Source organism: Papaver somniferum, chromosome 3 (genome assembly GCF_003573695.1).
Source record: "Papaver somniferum cultivar HN1 chromosome 3, ASM357369v1, whole genome shotgun sequence".
Classification (NCBI taxonomy): Eukaryota; Viridiplantae; Streptophyta; class Magnoliopsida; order Ranunculales; family Papaveraceae; genus Papaver; species Papaver somniferum.
The window spans coordinates 158,482,752-158,495,305 of NC_039360.1; the positions used below are offsets into that span (position 1 = coordinate 158,482,752).

Consider the following 12,554-nt stretch of genomic DNA (forward strand, 5'->3'; position numbering starts at 1 on the left):
AGGCAACTCAAAGGTTTTTTTTTTTCTTTTGAGAAAAGGAGGAGAAAGAGAGAGAGGATGGGGAAATCCTTTTCCAATCTTCTTGGGATGTTGTACATGGCATTTTTATATTTGTATACATATATAGGATATGTAGGTTTTATAAGGAGTCATTTGTGTTAGCTTTATTTTCTTTACTATAAATTTTTGCTAAAACAAATCCATTGGATTATCTGCATCCAATCCGTCCATTCGTGCATCCATTGGATGTAAATTCATTGGATCTGGATTGGAGGCGGATGCCAAACTTGAAATCAGTAGCGCAATGGATTGAATGCGGATGAGGCGAAAACCGGTCCATACCGGCCCATGCTCACCCTAATGGTGCACATTTCAAATCATATGATTAGGCTACCCAAGCCCACTCAATGCTTAGATTTAACCCAATATAGCCCGGCATAACGTCAAAATATTTAGATCAGCTCATCCAACTGCTGTGCTGATATTTGCGGTGATTCATGCATTCATTCTTTTTTGGCTTGAGGCAGGATACAATGAAGGGCATTTGGATTTTTTAACTGTTTATCATTTACTGATTATTTGAAAAGAACGTATGAAGATTACTTTTGGCGGAACAAATGCTATGGGTATGGGGCGAGTTATATGCACTAATGGAATTGCTCATATTTGGTTTCTTAATCGTCCGTGAAAAGACTAATCACCACCTAGCTAGCTGGTATATAGTATCTGTGCTACATATGCGAAAAGCTGAAGACGGGCAAAGTATCGTGAGCCACATAGCGCACGAGTATTGGATCTTTTGTTCTGGATTTCTTTTTCAATCCCATCCCACTCTAGTCCGCATAATTGTGCATATGGTGCATGTACCAGTGCCGGTATTTGCTGGTATGAGGTGCCATTAGGAATGATTCCGGAGGATTCAATTAATGAAAGTTGTATGGTTTAACAATCCCCTTCAACGTTCTTTAAAATGGGAAGGCATACAAGGCTAGCTAGATTATTATTATTATTATTATTATTATTTTTTAGGAAACACTTCAATTCATTTAAATCAAAAGTAAAATAAGAGAATGATGACAGTGACAATCACTAAAAGAAAGAACCATGACCAAATAAAATAAAATGGTGCACCATGTACCCTAGGCATAAAAAAAGAAGCATAAAAGCAAAATTTCAACTAACTGTTGCAGGATGTATGGCAAGAGCCAAGAGATTCAGTTTATTCGCATGATAGAAAGTTAGAACAAGCACCTTACAAGCACAACACACAAGTAACTAACACACTCCGCCAGGTCCTCCATATTGTATGGTATGCCGTCGATCTTGTTCCTCTAGATAACCATAAGAATCCATTCCATAATTTTTCTTACAACTGATAATGTCTGTCAGGTGTTTATCGCTAACATCTAAAAGGGTACCAGACGCATTATCGTATTGGATTTGTGTAAATGAGGCAGCATGAGTAAAAATTTCGTCAGGTAAATGACCACTTCCCATTTCAGGAACAAATGTCATTCCATTGTCAAAGGAATGTCCTCCCCAGTATATACGTTCGACACCAATATCACCAAACCGAGGTAAAATTTCTGCCGGCCAATATCCAATTGTTGCGTTTCCAATTACAAACCACCATTTCTTATCCGATGGACTCTACGATTGTGATGTGAAACACAAAATTAAGTTAATATCATTGCATGCGAAGTACTTTTTCACCATTCGTAGATATAAAAACATCTAATTAAATACATATAATTTTTCATTTCATAGAATAAAGGCTGGGAACACACTATTAAATATATCACAAAATTAGTTAAAAAGACCAAAATCAATAATTCCTGGATGAAAAGGACATTTAGATTTTGATACTGTTTAAATGGACAAAAACGTAATAATAGCCAGGATGTAAACAGTTTCATCCTATCCATTTTCAAATATTTTTTCTTATTTTTAATTTATATCAGGATGCATCCAGTTTCATCCTTACTATTTTTTAAGTTTAAGTCGGGATGAATCCAGTTTCATCCTTGCTATTTTTTTTTTTTGTGTTTACCCATACTAATTTTTACTCGTCCATTTGAACCATGTTTTAAAAATATTTGGACAAATGATCCATTTTCCGTAAATATATCTAAGAATATTCATGGGATCATCGATGAGGTAGGAATGGAGATCTAGGTGTGCTAAAATAATCCATAGGGCTAAAAATCAAATGTTAGGGGAGCTAGATTATTTTCCCACAAAAATCAGCTATGGAAATATGTTTTTTGGGTTGTATTTAGAATTTCTGGGGTGGCTGGAGCACCCCCCAAACCACCCACTACTTCCGTCACTGTTGGCAGAGGTTATTTCTATGTAGTCTGGGGGACGAAATTCTATTTAATCGTGGAGTTTATTCTTTCCTTTATATAGTATTTTGATACAAAGATTCTAACGTAAAAAATAATTTTTTTGCAATATCACACTCGTGTTTGAGTTATACAATTTAGGGATATATTAGGCTTGCTTACCAGATATACATGGTATTTCAATTCATAGACCATGCCACCATAAACAGATGTGATGTTGAAAGGATGGTCAGGAGTAATCTCTGGACTAACTTGAACAAAACCAGGACAAAGAGTATTAAAGCAGCCCGTTTGGTTTCCATTGTCAGACTGTTCAAATAAAATTATTTGAAGTGTTTATATATATTAAATTCAAATTATAGAAAAATTAAAAATAGGACATTACCTATTGCTAATTATTATAAGAATTTGCATGGTATCAAACTTACAGTCCAGTATAAAAAATTTCGCACCGCAGTATCATTGCCGTACAATAAGGAATTCACCTAATAAATTTAACATAAATTTGAAGTTAATTAATGCCAAAACCAAGTATAAAATATATCACGAGAGTATTAATTTTCTCTTGTTTTTAAGATTTTTAAAGATGATTGATACACGTACCGTCCATCCAACATGTATTCTATTGTATTGACTATCCCAACCCGATCTTAGAGAAATTTCAGCTAAGCTATATTGGTCCACGCCCACATTTGGTTTCCAAATGCTCATCTTTGCACTAGCTCCAAATAATGTTTCGCCTTCATTTTTATATAAAATTCCTGCAAACTGGGGAATAAATTATGAACATTAGAAAATGGAAAACTTAGAAATTGACTTGAAATCAAATTTATAGACCTTCGAATTATGAGAAAATAGTGATACAAAATATATGATTACCTTTTCTTGTGCAGAGGCATCCATCGGTTTAGATATGGGATCAGTTGATAATGACAAATATTTGGCTCTGATTAAATCTTCTTTTCGTGTCCTTCGTATGGGCACAGTTCCTTGCGGACATTTCTGTACGTTAGCTCGAAAAATGGATGTGTTCCTATCACCTTTCAACTCCGAATTTGATGGCATCTGAAGGAAAAAGATTCTAAAGTAAACTTATGGGAAAAAAAAATAGTCAATATATTTGAGACAAGTGAAATCACAAACTAGAAAAAATAAATAAAAATGTTAAGGCAACAAAGGAACCTGAAGTTTATGGCTTTTATGGTATTTGAGCAAAGGATGATCAAATGCAGGTTGTTTGTAAAAGTCGACACAATCGTAGATATCACCCCATGACGACTATTGCAACAATAAACAATTATTAGATGCAGTGTTAGTAGATATAAATATCAATATAAGAAAATAACAAATTGACATATCATGATTTTAGTTTAAATCCTACATAAATTGTCTTGATAGGAGGTTTGTTAAGTAAATTCAGTTGTCTTTCTAATTCTAAGTCTTCTTCTTTCGATATGCTTTGTTTTCCATCAACTTCTAAACTCAAAATAAAAACCATGACTGAAAAGACCGAGACAAAAGTATAAGTTCCCATTGTGAGTTTGTGTAACTATCTGCCCAGCTAATGGTGTTGAGCAACAATTACAAAAGCCTATTTAAACTATTTTTCTAGTTGGTGAAATAAATATTAGTAGATACTCTAGATTTTCAATCATAAATACATGACTACGTTTTCAAAATAAAATCAGATCTAATATAGATTCTCCTTGTAATAAATGATAAATGAAAAGAAGAAAAAAAAAACTAAAACATGAGTTGCTAGCTAGTGTTTTGCTGATGAAAAAAAAGAAGACATTATAGAATCGAGCAAGAGAGGAGAGCACAAACACAGAAACAATAAACGACTACATTGATAATCAATTAGGTATACAATTCTTTGGTTCAACAACCTACTTATAGTTTCATAAACTTGACGATCACTCAAAGTAAACTTTTATAAGAAAGATCAAACTCTAAACAAATACACTTTCCTAACATAAACCAAACTCCAATAAAACTCTTCTAGAACTCTTCTAGAACCAAAACAACTTGTTTCTCAAATTTACTTCACTTTCGAAATATATGACAGCGCTGTGTCAACTGTTTTTGTTGATCTATCTTGACTGCGTACCAAAACAACTTGTTTCTCAAATTTACTTCACTTTCGAAATATATGACAGCGTTGTGTCAACTGTTTTTGTTGATCTATCTTGACTGCGTCAACTACAATTGTTGACCCATGTTGTCTTCTTCATACCGGGTCAACTACGGTCGTTAATACAAAACCAAATCACCATATCTTGATTTAACTTCCGACACACATTCATCGTAAACATTTCAATAGAAGAAAGAAGAAGTTAAAATACGATACGAATTAGTTCAGTTCTAAACGCCTTCTTATATAAATATATAAATATATAAATTCTTTGATTCTAGATATATCCAACTTTTATGCGAATTTGGAAGCTTGAATTCGCCTCCCTATACAACTAACATCAGTGGAGTTATTGGTGGTTTTTTGTACCCTATCCAAAATAGCACTCGTACGTATCTCATGAAGCTTATAATGGAAGCTTAAATCCGGTTTATTGTGGAAGCCGGTTGGTTTCTTAGGGAAACCAATGGGTTTGTTTTGGAAACCCACAAGGCTTACTGTAGAAGCCTGGATTGGTTTATTATGGAGACCGGAGGGTTTATGGTAGAAACCCACTTGGCTTAATATGGAAGCCCAAATTGGTTTATGGTAGAAATCCACCTGGCTTAATATGGAAGTCCAAATGTCCATGGGTAAAAAGATCTTAATAGAGAGGTTAAGATTTTTATGGAATAATTATTAAATATTATTTAAGATAAATCCTGATTGAAGGAGGATAATTATCTTAAGTAGTAATAATTATTATTCAAGATAATAATTATTTAGGATAAATGTGGATTATGATAAATATTAGGGTTTATCATGAATCTGGTTGTTATTTGGGATGACTACAGATGAGGGAGGTTATTTGGATAACTATTGAAACCCTAAAGTTACATCTCTTTCTGCCTATATATAGAGGTTAAATCTCAACCCGAAGGGAAAAAAACGATTCTTTTCACCACAATATACTTCCATAGAACATCCGCTGACTTTATCATCAGAGTGTTTTTGCAGGTACCCCCACCACTCTGATCAATTCTTTGGAGATTCTTCGTCAACGGCAGCGATTGGATCAACCTTCCCGCATCTCGGAGATTGTTGGAGTGAATATTTTTGCACCAACATCTTTTGGCGCCGACTAAGGGGACTACGAAGAAAAGATCGTGCTCCCCAATTGATAGAAGTCGTTCTCAAGTGATTTTTCGAAACTAGGGTTTCAAAATCATTGTGAACAAGGAGTTATAGAAGGTTTCACAACCTTTATAGAAGTTGCAGGAAGTCCCAGCGACGTAACAGAAAGTTGCAGGAGCTTATGAACACTTTCAGAAAGTTATAGGAGGTTCCAACAACGTACCAGAAAGTTGCTGTTTTTCCAGCGACGTACCAAAAAGTTGTTGTTTTTCCAACGACGTATCGAAAAGTTTCAGGGATTACTGAACACTTTCAAAAAAGTTGCTGAAAGATCCAGAACTTTTTCAGAAGGTTGCGGGAAGGTACAAAAACGTCGCAAAAGGTTCTGCCAAAGTTGTAAAAGAAAAGTTTGAAAGAAAAGAGAAACGAATGGAGGCATCTGGAGCAGATCGACATGAGATGGATGTAGATCTACCTGCTGGGAATCAATCGAATCAACAAGCAAATACTCGAACTTTGAGAAGCGCTGTTGTCCAAAGCTTCGACGAGAGGGATGGGAGATCGGCGTCGGTGTCATCAACAACATCAGCTTCTCGTTCATGTTCAGAGGGGTTTGTTCCTAGGGTGAACTACGTGTTGGTAAAAATATCTCCACCTCCTACCACCAGCGGAAGAGACCGTCGTCAAGGAGAATCTTCAGTCCAACATCCGAGCAACCAGGTCCTTCGAGAAGGGGATATTGCTAGCAGAGGTGTGCGTGCTCGAGCTAACAATCCACCTGTTAGTCAGGATAACACCACACCAGCCGTACAGACCAACGTTCCACCTACGGGAAATAACCCGCTGGTGACTCCTATCGATTTAAAAGTTCGTGAGCGGCTGCAGGAACTGGAAAGAGAGAACAAACGACTCAAAGTTGCTTTGGAGAAAAGAAGGGAGCTTGAAGCACCAGCAAACTCACGTTCTGGAAGTGGAAGGATAAATCGTCACCGAGGTCCAGATAGTCCACGAAGAAGAAACGAAGTTATTGATGATCGTTGGCGAAGTAGGTATGATGGAAGAAGAGTCGAGGATGAAAGGGACCGTTTACAAATTCGTAGTCGACGAGGAAATAACCTTTATGAACATTATACTCCAAATGATGATTATTATTATGGAGTTGAAATAGGTAGTCAGGCAGGGACCAGTCGTAGTAGGCAGGGACTGAGAATTGATCGAACCAATGATGGGTACTCAAAGAGATCAAGGCGTGAAAGAGATCATTCCAAAAGAAGAACATACCTTGTTAGGAATGAACGAATTCTCAAGGAAACAAAGGATGACTCGGAGAAGGACGAAGTGCTTAGCAGAAAGAAGCTTAGCGCCATGATTGATGAGTTGTTAACGCAAAAGAAATCTAGAGATGAAGAGAAGCAAATCTTATCCATGAAAAAGTCAATGGATTCTCCATTTGTTGGGAAGATAAGGCGATTCCGCCCACCCTCAAACTTCAGCCAGCCTCAGTTCAAAGAATTTTTTGACGGCAAGAATGGGAATCCGGTGGAGCACGTCCAGCGTTTTCAAGCCTCGATGAGTTTGTGGGGATACAGTGACGAACTACTTTGCAGAAATTTTCCAATGACTTTGACGGGTAAGGCTCTAAGTTGGTTCTCACATTTAGAGTCTAATTCAATCAAGGATTTTGGAATGTTGTCGGATGCCTTTTTCGAGCATTACAAGATTAATCTCGGGATCAAGAAGGGAAGCAGTCATTTATTCCTCTTGCATGGGAAACCTGGCGAAAGTCTAGGTGATTTTAATATAAGGTTCCGTCAGGAAGTAAGCGAAGTTGGAAAAGTTGATGAGAGTTTCGTGATAGAAGCATACAAAAATGAAATAGAGTATGATGAATTCGGAATTTACAGTTCATTAACAGTCCAACCAGTTGGAAGCCTCAGAGAGTTGTATGACATGTCTGATAGATATGCTAAGGAAGAGAAAGAAAAGAAAGCAAAGTTGTCGCGAAAAGTAAGAAGGACAATGGTTGAGGGACCGGCGAAACCGAAACAACAATTTGAAGGTAATACCAAAAACAAGATCCATGAAGGTCCAGCAAGGAAGGTGAGAAACGATGAAGATTCACGTAAGCCGCAAGAAAAGCAAAGAGTAAAGTTTCCCAAGCTGAATATTGGACTTGGGGAACTTTTTAAGAAGATTAAAGACTCGTTTCCCATTATGGAGCCCCTACCAGCGGAAACAAGGGATAAGAGAGATAAGAATAAATATTGTGCTCATCACAAAGATCATGGGCACAATACTGATACTTGTCGTGCTCTCGCAGTGGAAGTCCAGAAAATGATTGAAGAAGGAAAGCTGCAGCAATACGTGAAGAATAGTCCGGCACAAGTCAACACACTGGCCAACACTCTAGATTTACGAGAGATTAGAGTAATCCATTAACACAACTTCGAGAAAGGCTCAGGAGAATGCTACACGGCTGAAGTTACGTCATATTAACGATTGGCGAGTATCGAACAAGGTCGATTATGCCAGTCTGATTGGTACGGAGACCTTGGAAGAGGGGAAGACTGAGATTTCTTTTTCGAACGATGATCTTGCTGGAGTATATCAACCACATAATGATGCAATCGTGATTTTAGCTCTCATTGGGATGTATAAGGTACGTCGAGTTCTGGTTGATACTGGAAGTTCAATTAGCGTCATATTCTCGGGAGCATACTCTTCAATGAATTTGAGCGAGAGGCAAGTTGAAGCAGATGATAACCCTATCATTGGATTCATTGGAGAAACGATGACAACAATAGGAAGGATTAATCTGCCTACGATGGTGGTAGGAAGGACGGTTATGCAATATTTCTCGTTGCTAGATTGCCGTGCACCCTACAACGCTATCTTAGGGCGTGATTGGATCCATGCAATGGAGGCGGTAACTTCCACTGTCCACCAATGCTTGAAGTTCATTACTCCAGCAGGGGTGATGAAGGTTAGAAGCGACCAGGTGGCATCTCATAAATGTCACGAAAGCGCAATGGAGGAGTATCGAAAGTCAGAACTAAAGGGTTCAGAAATACTCCAGGTGGAAAAGAAATTTTAGCAATCATAGTGCTTCCCGACCTCTTATCAAGGAAAATGAAAGGAAGGACCACCAACTATTGAAGAGTTGGTGGAAGTGCAAATTCGGGATCAGAAGGAGCAGACAACGTTTATCGGAGCAGAATTGCCGTTAGGCGAAAGTGAAAGCTTGATCACCCTACTGAAAAATAATAAAGATGTATTCGCTTGGAGTCTCAGGGACATGCCAGGTATTGACCCCGACATCGCATGCCATCGGTTGAATATCAGTGAAGGATTTAAACCAGTGAGGCAGAAGCCACGAAAAATGGCTCCGGAACGGAAGTCAAAGGTTGCTGAGGAGATTGACAGGATGTTAGAAGCAAGAATAATAAGACCCGTCAAGTATCCATAATGGTTAGAAAATATTGTAGCAGTTCCGAAGAAAAATGGGAAAATTCGGGTATGTATTGATTTTACAAATTTGAATAAAGCATGCCCAAGCGATCCTTACCCCATACCCAGGATCGTTGAGTTAGTAGACGCTACCTCGGGATTTGAAAGATTGGCATTCATGGACGGATATTATGGTTATAATCAAATTCCATTGTATGAGGAAGATCAAGAACATACGGCGTTCATAATAGACAAAAGGATATATTGTTACCTCGTTATGCCATTTGGTTTGAAGAACGCGGGAGCAACTTATCAGCATCTCGTGGATGAAATGTCCAAGGATATGATCGGGAAAACCATGGAAGTTTACATCGACGATATGGTGGTCAATTCCAAAAATAAGGAATCTCACCTTATGGACTTGAAAAGAACCTTTGATCGGCTCCGGCAATATGGGATGAAGTTAAACCCATCGAAGTGCTCTTTTGGACTCACATATGGGAAGTTCCTTGGGTATATGATGACACAAAGAGGAATTAAAGCCAATCCATAACAAATTAGAGCAATTTTGGAGATGCCATCGCCAAGAAACAAAAAGGAAATACAAAGGCTTACAGGGAGATTAGCAGCGTTGAATAGATTCATTTCTCGGTTTTCAGACAAATGTAAGTCCTTTTTCTTAGCCTTAAAGAAGGCCGAAAAATTTGGTTGGAATGAGGAGTGCGAGCATGCATTTAACGAAATAAAACAGTATTTAATCTCACCGCCAGTCCTCACAAGTCCAAAGACTGGCCAGACGGTCTACATCTATTTGGCTGCAAGTAATTATGCTGTTAGTGCAGTATTGCTTGTTCGAGAGACGGAGGAAAGGCCAGTCTATTTCGTTAGAAAATCACTAACAGATGCTGAGACTAGGTACTTAAAAATAGAGAAAATGGCATTAGCTCTTATGCATGCAACAAGGCGTTTAAAGCCATACTTCGAAGGATTGCGACTTGTGGTTTATACTGAGTACCCATTAAAGAAATTATTAGGGAGAACTGATGACTCCAGCAGGCTGGCCACATGGGCTACTTATCTCGGTGCTTACACCATTGATTATGAGCCAAGAACAGCCGAGAAATAGCATGCAATAGCATCGCTGATGGCGGACTTCCCAGTAGATGACATTCCAGTTTCAGAATCCATACTCGAGGAAGAAATCTTGCATGATACGGTAAGTATACTTCCTATACCGCTACCGTGGGAACGCGTAAACGTTTGCAAGAAGTCTTCAAAAGCAACTGGGGTGCAAATGGGTAATAAGGACTCGATGATGACACCCAAAGGTGATAGTGGAATGTGGAATATCTACACAGACGGATCAGCAAATACCGACGGGGCAGGTATTGGGTGTGTGCTGATTTCACCCGAAAGATTACGGATTGAGAAGGCTGTCCGATTGGGATTTACAGCCTCAAACAACCAAGCTGAATATGAGGCTGTAATTTCAGGCTTAAAAACTGCTATTCACTTGGGGGCGCGGAAGGTTAAGCTGACAACGGATTCAAGACTGGTAGCAAACCATTACAGTGGCACATATAAAGACATAAATGAAAGGTTAGCATCTTACTTGGAATACATACATGAATTAGCAAAGGAATTTGAGTTGTTCGAAATCGAGCAAAAGCCAAGGCTAGAAAATAGGCATGCAACGCTCTTGCTTACGTGTCGATAGCCGTTGTGTCAGACACAACACGGTATATTGTAGTCGAATTCGAAGAACTTCCCAGCATTCACAGCACCATCGACGCTGCACGCAAAGTTTACGCCGGTGAGAATAATTCTTCCTCACTCGAAATCCCTGAAGATTCTATGGATACCGATGAAGTAGATAACATCCAACCTAAAGATTGGAGTCAACCATACATTCGTTTCCTGCAAACGCGGGAGCTTCCACAAGATAAGAATCAAGCCGGGAAGATAACAAGAACTGCTGGGAGATATGCTATTATTGAGAGAGATCTATACAAGAAACCGATGTCGATGGAACCATACCTGCGATGTGTAACTCTATAGGTAGGGAAACAATTACTAGCAGAAGCACATGAGGGGTGCTGCGGAAATCGTTCTGGAGGAAGAAGTCTGGCGCATCGGTTGCTCTCTCAAGGATATTTTTGGCCTTACATGCAAAATGACGCGAAGGAATAAACCAAAAGGTGCGTGGCATGTCAGCTGCATGGACCTCTAATAATGAGACCAGCAAATGAACTGCATCCAGTCATGAGCCCATGGCCATTCAACAACTGGGGTTTGGATATTGTAGGTCCATTCCCCACGGCACCTGGGGGCGTCAAATACTTGTTGGTCGCAACTGATTATTTCAAGAAGTGGGTAGAAGCTGTCGAACTGGTAAGAACGGAAGCGGTTCATGTCCGTAAATTCATATGGGAGAACATCATTTGTAGGTTCGGCGTGCCAGCAATGATCGTTTCCGATAACGGGAAGCAGTTTGATTGTGAGTCGATAAAATCATTGTGTGAAGGGATGCATATTAAACACAATTTCTCTACCCCATACTATGCACAAAGCAATGGACAGGCCGAGGCGACTAATAGGGTTATCTTGGATAACCTAAAGAAAACCTTGGACAAAGCCAAGGGAAGATGGACGGAATTCTTGCCTGGGGTTTTGTGGGAATACAGAACCACACCAAGACGATCGACAGGATTTTCACCGTTTACACTAGCATACGGTACAGAAGCAGTACTTCCTGTGGAACTATTGGTTCCAACCACCAAGACACTAGCGGAACGGTCGGGTCAAAACTCATAAATTCTTTCAAAAGACAAGGGGCTGATAGAAGAGGTCAGGGATGAAGCTTCTATAAGGTTGTCAATATACCAGCAATCCATGAAGCAGCAGTACAACAAAAAGGTACGAGAACGGACTTTTCTTCCTGGAGAGAAAGTCTTGAGAAGGGCAAGACCTAATTCATTAGACGGAGGCGGTGGAAAGCTGGGAGAGAATTGGGAAGGACCCTTCCTAATTGATAGACCTGCTAGTGGTGGTGCCTATTGGTTAAGGAATATGAATGGGAGGGAAGATCCCAAGCCATGGAATTCTTTCAACCTCAAAAAATGTTTTCATTAATGTAGATTTAATATCGTATTAATGTAGATTGCATTTCTTCAATAAACTTTTTTCCTACAACTAAAGTGTACTTTCCAAGAGTTGGGGCGAATAATGATTATTGTGCCAGAGTAAGATTTGCAAGCATGAGATATAAGCAAGATTGTCGAGGGCGCCTACATCCGAACAAGGTGTCTTTCCAGAAAAGATTGCTGGTCGACGAGCTAAATATCAAGGTATCAAATGACAAATATTATATAAGTGTCAACATGGAATTCTCCAGTCAAAGTGAGAAGTTAGAGAAAATAAGCAGACATTCCGTTAAAGAAGGAAAAATAAATTAAGAGTGACAACTGGTCGCTAGGTCCTTACGAAGTAGTAAAAGGTTCATTGGTGCGCATCTA

General features: G+C 38.9%; 1 protein-coding gene across 2 annotated transcripts; it reads right to left on the minus strand.

The window, feature by feature from the left end:
* Positions 1-1,194: 1,194 nt before the first annotated feature.
* LOC113361740 lies at positions 1,195-9,373 on the minus strand. 2 transcript variants are annotated; one of them, XM_026604875.1, is made up of 7 exons: positions 9,311-9,373; positions 3,528-3,623; positions 3,225-3,410; positions 2,949-3,113; positions 2,774-2,830; positions 2,508-2,654; positions 1,195-1,650 (listed from the first exon to the last, which is right to left on the minus strand). In XM_026604875.1, exons 1-7 carry the CDS (start codon positions 9,356-9,358, stop codon positions 1,276-1,278), a joined length of 1,074 nt encoding a protein of 357 aa, XP_026460660.1. In that variant the 5' UTR covers positions 9,359-9,373; the 3' UTR covers positions 1,195-1,275. The 2 variants fall into 2 exon arrangements, with proteins under 2 accessions (XP_026460660.1, XP_026460659.1); XM_026604874.1 differs by lacking the exon at positions 9,311-9,373 and adding an exon at positions 3,727-3,897.
* Between the last annotated feature and the right edge of the window lie 3,181 nt (positions 9,374-12,554).